The sequence below is a fragment of the Callorhinus ursinus genome, unplaced genomic scaffold (assembly GCF_003265705.2).
Source record: "Callorhinus ursinus isolate GAN/ISIS: 27379988/994484 unplaced genomic scaffold, GSC_fseal_2.0 scaffold34, whole genome shotgun sequence".
Taxonomy (NCBI): domain Eukaryota; kingdom Metazoa; phylum Chordata; class Mammalia; order Carnivora; family Otariidae; genus Callorhinus; species Callorhinus ursinus.
In genome coordinates this window covers 2,181,794-2,198,018 of record NW_027397096.1, presented here as the reverse complement: position 1 = coordinate 2,198,018, position 16,225 = coordinate 2,181,794, and the positions used below count along the sequence as shown (strand labels likewise).

The window sequence follows — 16,225 nt, the reverse complement described above, 5'->3', positions numbered from 1 at the left end:
AAAGATAAGTAGCAAAAATGAGCCAACTAATTAACTTCTGGACTAGCAAATAGGAAGGAGCCTCCTCTGATCTCAGACCAGAATTGTCTAAGCCACAGAGTAAATATTACCTTCGTTGTAAGCAACAGAAACCAACCCTGGTCAGCTCCCACACAGAGAGGGATTTATTAGAAGTATAACGAGGTAGGGGCACCTGGCTGGCTCAGTCAGTAGAGCATGTGACTCTTGATCTTGGGATTGTGAGTTCGAGCCCCACATTGAGGGTAGAGATTACATAAAAAAAAAAATTTTAAGGACAAATTATTTGTTTTAAAAAAATAAAATAAGGAGCGCCTGGGTGGTTCAGTCAGTTAAAATCTGCCTTCGGTTCAGGTCATGATCCCGGGGTCCTGGGATCGAGTCTCACGTCAGGCTCCCTGCTCACTGGGGAGTCTGCTTGTCCCTTTCCCTCTGCCTCTGCCTGCTTCTCCCCCTGCTTGTGCTTTCTCCCTGTCAAATAAATAATAAAATCTAAGAAAGGAAGGAAGGAAGGAAGGAAGGAAGGAAGGAAGGAAGGAAGGAAAAAAAAAGAAAAGAGAAAGAAAGAAAGAAAGAAAAAAGAAAGAAAGAAAGAAAGAAAGAAAGAAAGAAAGAAAGAAAGAAAGAAAGAAAGAAAGAAAGAAAGAAAGAAAAAAAGAAAGAAAGAAGAAAGAAAAAGAGAAAGGCTATGGAATGGTGTGCTTCTGGCATTTTTTCTCAGCTCTGCGGTCAGTGACATCGTGTTGGTAGCCTGAAGTCGGCCACGATGGAGCATTCACCTCTTGGAAATGAGTACATGCTGTAAGTCAGAGCTTTTGTGTTGTTATTGCTGTTCAGTATCTACCAGCATAGCACTCACTACAAGCAAGCTTTGTAAAGTGAGAACATCTTCCCCTCTCTGAGGAAACCAGTAACTGGGGATAAGAGGGCAGAGAAGTAAGACATGAACTGCTCAAGTATGTAGGAAAGTCCCAGGAAATGGTGAATGTTGCTGACTCATAATTAGAAAGAGAAGGGTTCTGGGGCGCCCGGCTGGCTCAGTCCGTAGAGCATGTGACTCTTGATCTCAGGGTCGTGAGTTTGAGCCCCATGTTGGGCATAGAGATTACTAATAATTATAAAAAAGAGAAAGGGGGGGTTCTCACTTCCATGAATGTAACACCATGTTTGGTATCATTTTGGATTCCTTGTGTGGACAAAATGTGGCCCAGGAGCTCTTCTGGGTTTTTTGTTTTGTTTTGTTTTGTTTTTTAAAGATTTTATTTATTTGAGAGCAAGAGAGAGAGATAATAAGTAAGAGCACGAGCAGGGGGATGGACAGAAGGAGAAGCAGGCTCCCCACTGAGCAGGGAGCCCGGACACAGGGCTCGATCCCAGGACCCTGGGATCATGACCTGAGCCAAGGGCAGACGCTTAACGACTGCGCCACCCAGGCACCCCTCTTCTGGGGCTTTCAAGTGCACTTCTGGCTGTTGGCCTGGAGGCAGTGCTGTACCCGGCACGTGGCTACATGTACCAGGGACTCTCAGAGGATGCTGGTCAAAAAGATGAAACGCGCCTCTAAGTCAGCAGTGGCCATTCAGTTGAGAAGGTTGCACAAGATGATTTTCCTCCAGGGCTTAGGGGGCTGGGGCACTGCTGCACAGTCCCATGTCCTGATGCTACATCCACGGCTGAGTGAGAAAGCCTGGAGGTCCTCTGGGTTGAGGATGAGCTTTTCTCAGAGGGGTACAGCACGTGCCCAACTTTGCTGGGGCCACAGCCCAGGCAGGGCAAGTGGAGTTCTATATTTTTTGTTAGAACTTCTTCACAGCTCATCACCTGTCACTCAGGAGTACTATCGTCTGCAAGGGACACCAGCAGGTAGGCTTCTGATCAGAAAGCAGAATAAGAGCCAGGCATTGAATGGGTTGTTCAGACATGGGAACCTCCTATAGACAAGAGTTGGTCGGATTGGAAGCAGGTCCAGGACTCAGAATGCTGAGGCCAACCTGGGTTTTAGAGAAAAACTTCCATCCCTCCATCCCTACCCCGGAGAAGGGACTTGGCCCAAGGTGGGCTCTCTGAGGTCTCAAGAGGCAACACTAGCGTGGGGGTTGGCAGGAAACACTCTTTCCTGTGAACTGGGAGCAGAAGCCCCATAGGAGGCCTCAGAAAGCAGAGAAGAGCCTGAACCTACAGGGGAGCAGTTAGGAAAAAATAAATTGGATCCCAAATCAGGCTCCCTGAGGCCAGGGGAGCAAATCTGAGAGGCAGACCAGAGAGCTCGCCTAAGGATGTGTGACTTTTATTGAGCACCCACAGGTGGAAGCTGCTAGGGGGCTACCAGGTTCGGGTGGATCTAAATGAGAACTTATTCTCCCCCACAAACCTGCTCTTTCTGAGTTTCCCATCTAGGTGAACAGTGCTTCTGTGAACTCAATTAGTCTTAGACTCCTTGCTTCCTGCATCCCCTGTGTACCATGTAGATAGCTTTCAAACCCATCCCTTCATTTTATAATTCATTGCCACTCCCATGGTCTGGGCTCTAGTTAGTTTTCATTTCATAGAATTTTAATTGTTGTTCATACCTACTACCTTGCTCTTCTCCAAACCATCCAGAGCGATCTTTCAGCACAGAAACGTGATTAGTTCCCTGCTCAGAATTCTTCTCCATGCCAGGAGAAAATCTCATCTCCATATGTTCTTTTTACAGCTTGTGCCCAAGAAGGGATATAGGCTTCAGGCCACATTCAGTTCTCATTTGAACATTTCCATTCCCAATTGTCTGCTTTCCATACCTCTTTTGGATCTAGAAGTGATGGCTCAGAATCATTCTTTTTTTTTTTTTTTTAAAGATTTTATTTATTTATTTATTTATTCATGAAAGACAGAGGGAGAGAGAGAGAAGCAGAGGGAGAAGCAGGCTCCCAAGGAGCAGGGAGCCTGATGCGGGACTCGATCCCAGGACCCCGGGATCATGACCCAAGCCGAAGGCAGATGCTTAACCATCTGAGCCACGCAGGCGCCCGGCTCAGAATCATTCTTAATAATTGGTGATCTATAGTGTTTGAGAGATGAGTTCGGACTTGTGACTTGTGCCTTGTCCTCAGTCAAGAACAGTTGCTGAAAATATTTATTATTACTATTTCTTAATTCTTTTTAAAAAAGATTTTATTTGGGGTGCCTCAGTGGCTCAGTCATTAAGCATCTGCCTTCTGCTCAGGTCATGATCCCAGGGTCCTGGGATTGAGCCCCGCTCAGCAGGAGGCCTGTTTCTCCCTCTCCCACTCCCCCTGCTTGTGTTCCCTCTCCGGCTGTGTCTCTCCCTGTCAAATAAATAAATAAAATCTTTAAAAAATATATTTTATTTATTTATTTATTTGAAAGAGAGCGAGCACGCAAGTACAAGCAGGGGAGGGGCAGAGGGAGAGGGAGAAGCAGGTTCTCCGCTGAGCAGGGAGCCCGGGACCTTGGGATCATGACATGACCTGAGCTGAAGGCAGGCACTTAACTGACTGAGCCACCCAGGTGCCCTATCTCTTAATTCTTTTTTGCCTCTTACCTAAGATAGCCATGGTGAGAGCAAAGGTATCCTGTGCTGTTTCCAGTGACAGATCCTGAGCCTGTAGCCTGATTCTGGTGGGTGGTCTTAATGTTCTGGAACAGACTTCTCCCCCAGCATAATTGTTTGGAGGTTTTACTTCCTCACCCATACCCAACAATCCAGATTTGCTTACTGTCTCTTGGGCTGTTGTTTTGGCTTTGCTTACAAAGAGCGATTGGAGACTTGGCAAACAGTCTGGCAGCCCGGTGGATTGTTAGGACCCACCTCAGACTCGGTTAATGAATCATCCACTTTGGCTGAGTCTGTAGTAGGGTCACAGTTGGGATCCTCGTTTGATCTGAGAAGCACTGGAGGCGGTGGAAATATGCATAATGTTTTTCTCGCACTTCACACTTCCAACACAGGAAAGTGTTAGGAGGCTTCAGGAACTAGAGACTTCTCCTGCTTTGCTGAGGGATGACATGAACAATAAAAAGAACAGTAATGGTGACTTCCCAAAATTACTTATGAAGTTGGCGCCAGCATGATAAGCACCACACTTCTTGTTGAAGCCAATGAGGATGATGCCCTACTTTCCCGTCCCTCATTGTGGCCCTTGTCACATCTCTGCTCAACTCTCTGTCCAGGAATTTCCCTTATCAGTGGATCTGCCAAAAAGACCAACTTTTAAAAAAGGAACAGATAATGGGGTGCCTGGGTGGCTCAGCTGGTTAAGTGACCGACTCTGTTCCAGCTCAGGTCGTGATCTCATGGGTCGTGGGATCGAGCGCTGTGGGGAGCCCCACATCCAGCTCTGAGCTGAGCAGGAAGTCTGCTTGAGATTCTCTCCCTCTGCCCCTCCCACCCCACTAGCGCCCATACTCTATCTCTCTAAAAAATAAACAAATACATCTTTTTAAAAAAAGGAACAGATAAAACACATGTAAAATCTGTAATACAACATTAATCTACAGGTAAAATCTTTTACAGGAAACTCTCAATTATATGGAACACATTTTTTGTTTGAATACATCTTGATTCAAAATTTGTTGAATCAATTATTTTTTGAACTAAGTGGACTTGGAAGACTTTTGTAATCAAAATGTTCATTTTGTACTAACAGTTTTTTTAATTTTTTAAAATATTTTATTTCTTTATTTGACACAGAGAGAGAGAGCAAGAGAGGGGACACAAGCAGGGGGAGTGGGAGAGGGAGAAGCAGACTCCCCACTGAGCAGGGAACCCAACGCGGGGCTCGATCCCAGGACACTGGGACCATGACCTGAGCCGAAGGCAGACGCTTAACGACCGAGCCACCCAGGCGCCCCACTAACAGTTTTTTTTAATAATGGAATTTGAGGGGTTTTTTTGCATGAGACCTTTTTTCTCTCTTTCATTTGGAGATGCTCCGTGTATTTAATATTTTTTACCCCATTTATAGTATCTTATCTTTTGAATAAGTTCTTGTCTGAAAATTCAAAAGGTATTTTTTTCTTGGGTTAAAATAATACCTTCCCTATTTTTCTCAGCTCTATTTCCAGTCCTTCAATTTCTTTCCCCAAGCAACCTGTTACTATTTCTTAAATGTCTTTCCAGATATATTGCATCCATATGTAAGCGTATTTGTGCATGCATATATGTATTTTTCTCCACTTAAAAATTTACAAATGATAGCTTGTATTTCCTGCCTATTCTGCACCTTACTTCCTCTCATGCTACATCTTAGAGGTATTCCACATCAGTGTATGCGATGGTTAATTTTAGGGGTCCATTTGACTGGGCCACGATGTGCCCATTTATTTGGAGACAATGTATTCCTCATTTGGGTGTGTTACTCTGACTCATTTACGGAGTGACCCCAAAAGCTGCTAACTTTGAGGGGTGCCCAGAACAAGAGAAGGCTCTGCAGTAGGTCCAGGCTGCCTGGCAAGCTGCTCTGCCACTTGGGCCATATTTGCCAGCAGATCCAACGGGGCTTAAGGGTCAGTGGCAGACAGGGATGCTGTGGGGAACCTCTGGCAGACGCCTGTGGGTGAGGCCCTTAAGATTTTTTTTTTTAAAGATTTTATTTATTTATTTGACAGAGAGAGACACAGCGAGAGAGGGAACACAAGCAGAGGGAGTGGGAGAGGGAGAAGCAGGCCTCCCGCCGAGCAGGGAGCCCCACGCGGGGCCCGATCCCAGGACTCCGGGATCACGACCCGAGCCGAAGGCAGACGTCCAATGACTGAGCCACCCAGGCGCCCCGAGGCCCTTAAGATTTTTGAGCAAAGCCCTGCCATTCTCTGTGAATAATGGTATTTTTAAAAAAGATTCCTTTCTTTATTTTTGTAGAAAGAGAGAGAGTGTGGGTTAAGGGGCAGAGGGAGAGAACCTTTAAGCAGACTCCCCACTGAGAAGGGAGCCTGACGCGGGGCTCGATCTCACACCACAATCCATGAGATCATGACCTGAGCTGAAACTGAGTCGGACACTTAACCCACGGAGGCACCCTGGTGCCCTAATTAATGGTATTTGACAAACAGTACTCTCTCCATTTGAGAAACAACACTTGGCCTGAGTCTTTTTTTTTTTTTTAAGATTTTATTTATTTGAGAGAGAGAGAGAATGAGAGATAGAAAGCACGAGAGGGAAGAGGGTCAGAGGGAGAAGCAGACTCCCTGCTGAGCAGGAAGCCCGATGTGGGACTCGATCCCGGGACTCCAGGATCATGACCTGAGCCGAAGGCAGTCGTTTAACCAACTGAGCCACCCAGGTGCCCCGACCTGAGTCTTAATAGAGGCTGAACGCTTGACCATGGGCCACCAGGTTACCATGCAACCTGAGCGTCCATCATGAAGTGGGTATGATCTGACCCACAAAGCCATAACGTTGGGCATGCACAGGAACCCTCCATCATCAAATGGAAGTGGTATCTAATGACTGGGCCCAAGCAGGCTCTAAAGGCACAAGTAAGATACATCAAGAAGTGGCCCAAATGTCCGTGGTCCCCACTCCTGCTATAATGCCTTCTAAGCAGTGGGCAGGACTCTGAGTAGTGCACCTGGTTATTCATTTTGCTTGGAAGGAGTAAGGCCAGATGTGAGATTATATACTGATTCATGGCATGTGGCTAATGGTTTGACTGAATGGTCAGGGACTTGGAAGGGGTGCAATTAGAAAATTGGTGACAAGAAACTTTGGGGAAAAGTTATGAGGGTAGACCTCTCTGAACAGGCAAAATACATGAAGATATTTGTGTCTCGTGTGAATGCTCACCAAAGGGTGACCTCAGCCGAGGAAGATTTTAATAATCAAGTAGGTACGACGACCCATTCTGTGGCTATTAATGGGCGTCTTTCCACAATTACTCCTGTCATTGTCCAATGGGTTCATGGACAAAGTGGCTATGGGGACATGGATTGAGGTCATGCATGTGCTCAGCAACATGAACTTCCACTCACCAAAGCTAAATTGGCTGTAGCCACTGCCGGGTGCCAGATCTTCCTGCAGCAGAGACCAACACCAAGAGTCTAGCATGGCACCGGGGCGATCAATCAGCTACCTGGTGGCAGGTTGGTTACTTTGGATTGTTTCCATCAAGGAAAGGGTAGTGTTTTGTCCTTACTAGAATAGATACTTACTCTGGACATGGATTTGCTTTCCCTGCACACAACGCTTCTGCCAAAACTACCATCCGTGGACTTACAGAATACCTTATGCATCATCATGGTATTCCATACAGCATTGCTTTTGATCACGGAACTCAGTTCACGGCAAAACAACCATGGCAGTGGGCCCAAGCTCGTGGAATTCACTGGTCTTACCGTGTTTCTTACCATCCTCACCAACGCTGAAGATTCAGTTTATAGTGCTCATTAATTGGTACTACCTTGCAGAGTGGGGGAAGATTCTCTAGAAGGCTGTGTATGCTCTGAACTAGTGTCCACTATATTCATGGGTCCAGGAATCAAGGGAAAGACATTGGATGGGGTACCACTGATTATTACCCCTAGTTATCCACTAGCAAAAATTTTGCTTGTTGTTTGCACAACTTTCTGCTCTCCTGGCCTGGGGGTCATCGTTCCAAAGGGAGGGTTGCTTACATGAGGAAACACAACAATGATTCCACTGCCCTGAAAGTTAAGACTGTTGTCTAGCCACTTGGGGTTCTTCATGCCTCTGAACCAGCAGGCAAGGGTGCTACTGTGCTGGCTGGGTGATTGATCCTGACTATCAAGGAGAAATTGGACTCCTACTCCACAATGGAGGCAAGGAAGATTATGTTTGGAATATAGGAGATCCCTGAGGGCATACCTGGTGATTAAGGTCAATGGAAAACTACAACAACCTAATCCAGGTGGGACTACTAATGGCCCAGACCCTTCAGGAATGAAGGTTAGAGTCATTCCGCCAGGTAAAAAAACAAGACCAGCTGAGGTGCTTGCTGAAGACAAAGGAAATACAAGAAGGGTAGTAGAAAAAGGTAGTAATAATACTACCTGTGATCACATGCCCAGTTATAGACATGAGAGCTATAATTGTCATGAGTATTTCCTTCTTATATTGTTATGAATATGTGTATATACATATATTTGGCAAACGTCTTTGTTCCTTCCCTCTTTTATTCACTTGTAATATAAGATGTATTTAAGGATTGTTAATTTAACGTTATTGTATTCAAGTTACAGGAGAAGGAGAAGAGTAAATATCACTGAAGGACTTTATCTCTTCTTATGGGGAAAGGGTTAGTCCATTTTTGGTTCTACACAGGATATTTGTATCATGTTAAGTGGAATTATGATCTTGTTATTGTCTTTACTTGGAGAGTAAGCATGATTTAAGGGGAGGCATATGGGTGCCAAGTTGACAAGGGGTTGACTTGTGATGTTTAATTTTATGTATCAGCTTGACTGGAACATGGGGTGCCCAGATAGTTGGTTAAACATTATGGTGGGTGTGTCTGTGAGGGCCTTTCTGGATGAGATTAACATGTGAATCAGGAGATTGCCCTCTCCCATGTGGGCCTCATTTAATTGGAGGAAGGTCTGAACAGAACAAAAAAGTGAGGCAAGGGAGATTTTGTTCTCTTCTGCCTGTCTTCAAGCTGGGACAGAAGTCTTCTCCTGCCTTTGGATTCAGACAGAACTCACACCTTCAGCTCTCCTGGTTCTCAGGCCTTTGGAATTAGCCTGGAACTCTGCTATCAGCTCTCCTAGGTCCAGCTCGCTGACTGCAGAGTTTGGGTCTTCTCAGCCTCCCTAACCATATGAGCCATTTCCTTATAATAAATCCCTATAGATACTGGTTCTGTTTTTTGAAGAACATAGACTAATACAGTGTACATTGAATTTTCGTTCTTTTTAATGAATAGATTGTATTTCAAATGATGAATGTGGTATGATATAATCATCTTTGTTGATACACAGTTTGGCTCTTTCCAATTTTCCAGTCTTTTTCTGATTTCACCAGTGTATCAGGAAATATCTGTATACACACATCTTCGTGCACATATGCTACTATACCTGAAGGCCAAGGAATGTGATTTAAAAGTCTTAAAAGTGACATATATATGTGTATATGGATAGCCAGGGGTGCCTGGGTGCCTGGGTGCCTCAGTCAGTTAAGCGTCTGACTTTGTTGGCTCAGGTCATGATCTCAGGGTCCTGGGATCGAGCCCATTGTCGAGCCCAGAGTGGTGTTCCCCATTCAGTGGGGAGTCTGCTTCTCCTTCTCCCTCTGCCCCTCCCCCCACTCATGCTTTTTCTCTCTCTCTCTCTCTCAAATAAATAAATAAAACCTTAAAAAAAAAAAGAATAGCGGGATGCCTAGGTGGCTCAGTTGGTTAAACGTTTGCCTTCTGCTCAGGTCATGATCCCAGAGTCCTGGGATTGAGGCTCCCTGCTTGGCGGGGAGCCTGCTTCTCCCTCTCCCTCTGCTGCTCCCACTGTTTGTACTCATTCTCTCTCTCTGACAAATAAATAAAATCTTAAAAAAAAAAAAAAGAAAAGAATAGCCAGTCAACTCATATAACTAGCTAAATACCAGTAGGGACATTATCTATAAGTGGGTCTCTTGAAGTGCATAAGCAGAGAGAGTGCTTTTCACAAGCCAAAGGATGTTGGCTATTCTTTACAGGAAGCCAAATGAGTCTCTTTGGGCTTCTTGTAAAAAACACCCACTAGAATTATGATTTTGGAATCATTTCCATTGCAAATCTCCTCTTTCCACACCCCTTTAAAAGGCAGCTGTGCTATTTGGCTTCTAACCAAGGCCTGCTGCACCAACAATTCTCTAAATTTTATTTATATTTCATGTGCAGTATGTTCAAACTCTCACTTCCCCAGGTGCCAGATGCTGGTTTGGATGTACTCCAGTGGAAAGTGCTTTCCTGTAAAATAATAAAAGTAAAATACTGAACAAACTGCCTCTTTATATCAGACTTGCACCTAGTGTACCAAAGTTAAGTATTCTAATAGTGACTTCACTATTTCCCCAAATTTGCAATCCCCCAAATTTCCACTTCACCTAGCTCCACACCAAATACTTTGTCCTTTGGCTTCCATAGGATGTAAATGCTTCTAGTCCTTTTATACCTCTTCAGTGCTCATTTGAAAATGTCAGAATGTAGGATCTGTCTCACATGATTTCAGTGGTGCCTAATGTAACCCACCAATGGGTATTTCAAATATGATATGGATGAGAAAACAAGGATTTTAACTTACTTTCAGGATTTTTTTCCTTTTTTTTTTTTTATAAGTAATCTCTATGTCCAATGTGGGGCTTGAACTCATGACCCTGGGATCAAAATTTGCAGGTTCTACCAACTGAGCCTGCCAGGTGCCTCTACTTTCAGGATTTTAAAAGATATCTAATAAGTTAATGTCTGTTATGTTCATAGCTTAATATATTTTCACTAAAAAGTGGTGCTTTCTGGGGCACCTGGGTGGCTCAGTCGGTTGAATGTCTGCCTTCAGCTCAGGTCATGATCCTTGGGTCCTGGGATTGAGTCCCGCATCCGGCACCCTGCTCAGTGGGGAGTCTGCTTCTCCCTCTCCCTGTGTGTGCAAGCTCTCTCTCTCTCGAATGAATAAATAAATCTTTTTTTTTAAGTGATGCTTTCTGTGTGTTTTATACTAAGTTTGTCCCTGCAGTGGCATAGAATTTTGGCACAACACTCTAAGACTTAACTCAGAATTTGCCTTTTGTCATAGGGTTCTTGCATTTTTTTTTAAGATCATTTATTTATTTGACAGATAGAGAGAGTGCACGCACAAGCAGGGGGAGTGGCAGGCAGAGGGAGCGGGAGAAGTAGGCTCCCCACAGAGCAGGGGGAGCCCGATGTGGGATTTGATCCCAGGACCCCGGGATCACGACCTGAGCTGAATGCAGTTGCTTAACCAACTGAGCCACCAGGTGACTGGGTTCTTGCTTGTTTAAAGGCAGGCCTCAATTCAGAGATCCTCCTTGTGAAATGAACAGGAATATTAGGTGGAAACTAAGAAAGTGGATATAATTTTTAGAGATTGCCAATCCGCTCTTGGTTTCCACCTCCACCTGTTTTTCTTGTTCTATCCTAGACAAAATGAGAACGTTAGGCATGAAAATTTATGTTTGTGCCAAAATCTTGCGATTCATTGAAGTTTATTTTTTAAAGATTTTATTTATTTATTTGACAGAGAAAGACACAGCGAGAGAGGGAACACAAGCAGGGGGGAGTGGGAGAGGGAGAAGCAGTCTTCCCACTGAGCAGGGAACCCAATGCGGGGTTTGATCCCAGGACCCTGGGATCATGACCTGAGCCGAAGGCAGACGCTTAACGACTGAGCCACCCAGGCGCCCCGAGATTATATTGAAGTTTAAATGAACTCTTGTAAAGCGTGCCATGATTTGTGTGTGTGGAAAGCCGCTATAAAATAACAGAAATACTCTGCCTGCCAGTAACTCAACATATTGGGCTCTGGCAGATCTCGTTTTTTTTTTCACTCTCTCCATTAGATGGCGGTAGATGCCCAAGAAATGACTTCCAAAGGCACGGTGGAGGGCGGTGAGAGGGGCGTTTTTTCCTTTCACCAGGTTGTTAGCTGAGCACACACACTGAAGGTCCTCTACTGAGGGTTGGCAGGGTATGCATTTTATTTTTTCGTGTGTGTGTGTGTGTGTGTGTGTTTGTGTGTGTGTGAGAGAGAGTCGGGAAGGCTTGCCACAGGCCACCTGTTCAAGCTAAGCACGGGGGAGCATCTTGCCAGCTGGCAAAAAAAAAAAAAAAATTCCTAGAATTTTTCTTAACTATCATCCGACTTGATAGAAGCTATGGAACCGATTCAGAAGTGCAACCAGCATTGATTGAAAGATACTGCGGCATCTGTTGTCTACACTTCTGGAGATGGAACGGAGCCACTCGCTGGAGGGGAATGGCCTCCGCGACCTGTTGCCTGAACCCCCCACAGTGCGACCTGTGATCCACTTCCAAGGATTGTGGACTCTCTCACGTGTGCCTAGCCCCAGATCAGAAGCTACCCGAGAAATAAAAGCGGGGGCGTCCTCCGGTTCTCTTATAGTACACAGAAACATACACAAAACACACGGTAGAGAAATTAGTGCAAGCAAGACCCAGCCTGATGAAGTGGTAATTGTGTATGAAGATGCTAAGTCCTGCAAGCATTCCAAGAGGCCAGTGGGGTACGAAATGGCCGATTAGGCTTTGGAGAGAGAGAGAAAGAGCACAAGCGAGCGAGCACTCGGGTGGGGGGACTGTGGGAATGTTTGGGGAAGTCCGGAGAGAATTGAAAGTTCGGAAGGGTGGAGGCCAAGTCCAGCTCCGCGAGGACTGCAGCTCAAAGACGCCAGCTCGGAGGACCCCTCTTCTGGCTGCACTTAGCTGGGGGAAAGCCCTCCGAGTGGGGCGTTTCCGGCCAGCTTTCTCGCCAGGGCTCTTTCCCGAGCAATCCCGCGGCGCCGTGGAAGCCCTTCCCTGCTCGCCAGCAGCCGCAGATTCAGGCCCAGCGGCGCGGCCCGGGACAGCCACGGAGGGGGCGTGGCGAGGGCAGCCCGGAGGGGGCGTGGCGTGGGCGGGCCCGGGTGGGCGGGCCTCTCCCCTGCCCCGCGCCCGCCGCTGCCGCCGCCGCAGCTGCCGCCGCCGCTACCGCCGCTGCCGCCTCCGCCCGCCTCGCGGACCGAGGGAGCGGGGTCGCCGCCGCCTGCCCGCCCGCGTGCCCGGGGCTGCGGTGGCCAGGATGTCGGGCTTCCTGGAGGAGCTGCTCGGCGAGAAGCTGGTAACTGGCGGCGGCGAGGAGGTGGACGTGCATTCGCTGGGCGCCCGCGGCATCTCGCTGCTCGGGCTCTACTTCGGCTGCAGCCTGAGCGCCCCCTGCGCGCAGCTCAGCGGCAGCCTGGCCGCCTTCTACGGCCGCCTGCGGGGGGACGCGGCGGCCGGGCCGGGGGCCGGGGCCGGGCCGGGGCCGGGGGCCGGGGCGGCCGCGGAGCCCGAGCCGCGGCGCCGCCTGGAGATCGTCTTCGTGTCCTCGGACCAGGACCAGCGGCAGTGGCAGGACTTCGTGCGGGACATGCCGTGGCTGGCGCTGCCCTACAAGGAGAAGCACAGGAAGGTGAGCGGCGCGGGCCTCGTCGGCGCCCCCCGCCTGGGTGCGCAGCCCGCGAGTTGGGGGGAGCGGGGTCCTCGCCGGCCCCGCCCGCACCCCTCGCAGCCCCTCGGCCCGGCGGCTCCTGTATCTTTGCAGGCACTTCCCCTCGTGTCCCTCAGTGTCTCCTTCCTCTGTGTTATGCCCGCCCCGGTCGGAGGACCCGCCGTGTTGGGGCTCCCGCGGCAACTTGTCGGTGCGGGCGCCAGGCCGCGCCCGTGGGGGAAGTTTGACACGCTCCGGCCCCCGACCCCAGCTTTCGTCCCGAGGAGTCGACAGCCAGGTCCCCACGCGCTGGGAGCCTCGCACAGGGAGCGGCCGCGATGGGGGGGTCCCGACCCCGTGACCCCCGCTCCGGGCCAGAGGCGCGCGGAGGAGCTGCTTCCTTCCCTCAGCCGCCAGACTCCCGGCGGATACCTGTAGTGGGTGGGGGAGGCGCTCGCCCCCTACCCATAATGCCCAGACCAGGAAGTTTCCTCTCTCCGAGAGAAATCTGCTTTTCAGGGGACCCCTTCCCTCCTCCCATCCTGTGACCCGGGACTCGGAGGCCAGGCCGCCCCGCGCCCTGGAGAGGCAGCCTCTGACCGTGGCTTTGGGTGAGAAGGGCGCTCGCTCACTCCTCTCCCCTTCTCCGTCCCTCCGCCCCCACGGGCTCGACTAGTGGCCACCGGGGAGCTTTTCATTGTCTGCCTGTCCAGCAGTCCTCCCCAGATGCCTCCCAGGCACAGGAAGAGACCCGTCCTTGCAGCTCTTAGTTGCTGGGTCGGGGTTGTCTTGGCACACTTGGAATTAAATGCTGAACTTAGGTGCAGATTAAGTGGAGAAACGAGGATTTGGGGAAATCTATACTTCGCTGTCAACTTCTCCTTCCTACGAGTTTGCTGCTGAAATTAGTTTGGGTTTTCGAGTGTGTCTGTTGGATGAAGATGTCTGTTTTAAGAAAACGAATTCGGGAAATTTTGTCATAAATCCAAACAGGACAAGTTTTGGAGCGCTCTTGCTTAATTGGTATGCCTGATGAAACGTATGAATCTAGCCCCTTCCCTTTCAGGAGAGAATCTTAGTTTATGGAGTGAATAGCAGAAGGGCTGTTCTGGGGGCTTTTAGGTGCCTCTAGGGAGGATGGTAAGGGCATGTGTTTCTTTTATGTGTAGGGAGTCTTGTTGAGAAGCATGATTTAGATTTAGTAAGAGCAAAAGGCTTATACTGTGACCCCAGATGTCTCCAGTAAATCATCCATCCCCAAGCAGTATAAGCTACAGACTTGGGATTTAAAGTATGAAATACAGTTTAACAAATACAGTTTGTAAATTTAACATTGGAAAAACATGGGCTCACTAACCACACGGAGGCCAAACTTGGCATTTTAACCACTTTTTAGGTGATTTTGCTCATATTTGATTTATATACTTGATAGTGCGTGGATGTGAATGGCCAGTCCTTTTTTGCTTCAAAAATATGGGAATTCTTTGTTTTCCTTGGTGGTGTTTTATGATTCTTTTAGGGAGGAATAATGTTCAGAAAGTGATTTACCAAAAAACATCTTCATTGTGGTGGCAAATTTCTATTGTAGACCAGTGTGTTTAAAATAATGCCCTTATTGGGCAATACAAAGGATTTCTAGCTTTTGCAAAGGTATAATGTTGGTAAAATGTTACAGACCTAAGGCCTATTGTGTTTTTCACAGTGGACGAAAGAAATTTGCTGGATGGTAAAAACGTGGAGCAAATTGAGATGTTTTGCAAATGCTTAAAGCTTTTTCTTGGAAAAGGAGAATACTTCATGTGATATACGCCGTGCTTGGTTCTCTCTGCCCTGGCTGGTCCCTTTGCACACACACAAAAAAGTGGTCTGTGGCCCTAGTCTGGACCTGCTCATTCCACCAGGATGAGAGTCTGGATGACACGGGGCAGACCCTCATCTGAAAATACAGTTCCGAATGCTCAACATGCCCAAATCATGGTGCCTAGCATGTTAAAAATGTATTTTTTTGCTCAGAGTTTTTCTGTCTCGCATCCAGTGGTTCACTTTGTTCTGTAAAATAAGTCCAGTTTTTGAGGATGTAGTTTCTGCTCCTGGATGCCCACGAATAGGCAATTCAGGATCTGATCCCAGAAACATTCATCATGATATACGAGGTAAAAAGACTTCAGCTGTGTTTCTTGTGGAAAATATACTCTTAGAAATTACAAAAGCTAGGTACTCACTTTGACAGGAAGTATTTTATTCCTTGAAACCAAAGAGAATAAACAATTCCTTTTTTTGTAATTTTGAGTTTTTGTCTGTCCTGTTTGAAATCGATATGCATAGAAGGAAGTCTGTGAGCTTGTGATGGCAACTTCATGATAAGAACAGTGAAAAAGGCCAGGGCATCCCCAGTTCAGGGTGCTGAGTGGGTGAACACTTACCTTCTTGCTTGATGGACCATGTTGTCTCACCAACTATAAAAATAGTTTCAAAGAATAGAATTTGTTTTACACTGAGGGGCAACCAGAGTTCCAGATTACTAATTTTTTTAAAGTTCTCATTAACATTTGTTCTTTACAACCATTCATATACTTCTTCCCATTGGGATGACAAAGGATATGGTTCTAATTAGTTATTGGCTGGCATTACTCTAAAGAAAATTGAAAAATTATGGTGGGGAAAGAAAATGCTGTGTGGTATTTTTTTTTTTTATTAATTTCCCCTTTATGTAGTAAGAAAGTCTGGGGATGACCATATATGTTATGCTTGGGTTTTGCCTGGCCCTGCTCACCTTGATTGGAGCTGTGAGAAAACAGCGAATAAAAGGAGTCCAGCATCTTTAAAAAAAAAAAAATCCCAATGAAAGGTTGTCCTGTTTCTACTTGCTTTTGTGGTAGGTGCAAAAATAATTGAAGCTTCATAGTTTTTCCGCTTCCAAGCACACCCATATAAATAGCTGTATAGAAATTGTAATTAGATGATAATAGAACTTTGAGTGCCTTTATAAGAGCAGTTTTGTCAGAAAACATATAATCTTGAAGTTAAGGTAGTTAGACTTGTTTTAATAAGTAGGTTTGCTTTTTGTTTTGTCAGT

General features: G+C 46.9%; 1 protein-coding gene across 3 annotated transcripts in view; it reads left to right on the top strand.

The window, feature by feature from the left end:
- The first annotated feature begins 12,648 nt into the window (after nucleotides 1-12,648).
- Nucleotides 12,649-16,225, top strand: part of NXN (nucleoredoxin) — a 149,541-nt gene continuing 145,964 nt past the window's right edge. For all 3 annotated transcript variants that reach the window (XM_025851454.2, XM_073879321.1, XM_073879320.1), the window contains exon 1: nucleotides 12,649-13,131. In XM_025851454.2, coding sequence (XP_025707239.1) covers nucleotides 12,760-13,131 — 372 coding nt within the window. In that variant the 5' untranslated portion in view covers nucleotides 12,649-12,759. The remainder of the gene's footprint in view (nucleotides 13,132-16,225) is intronic.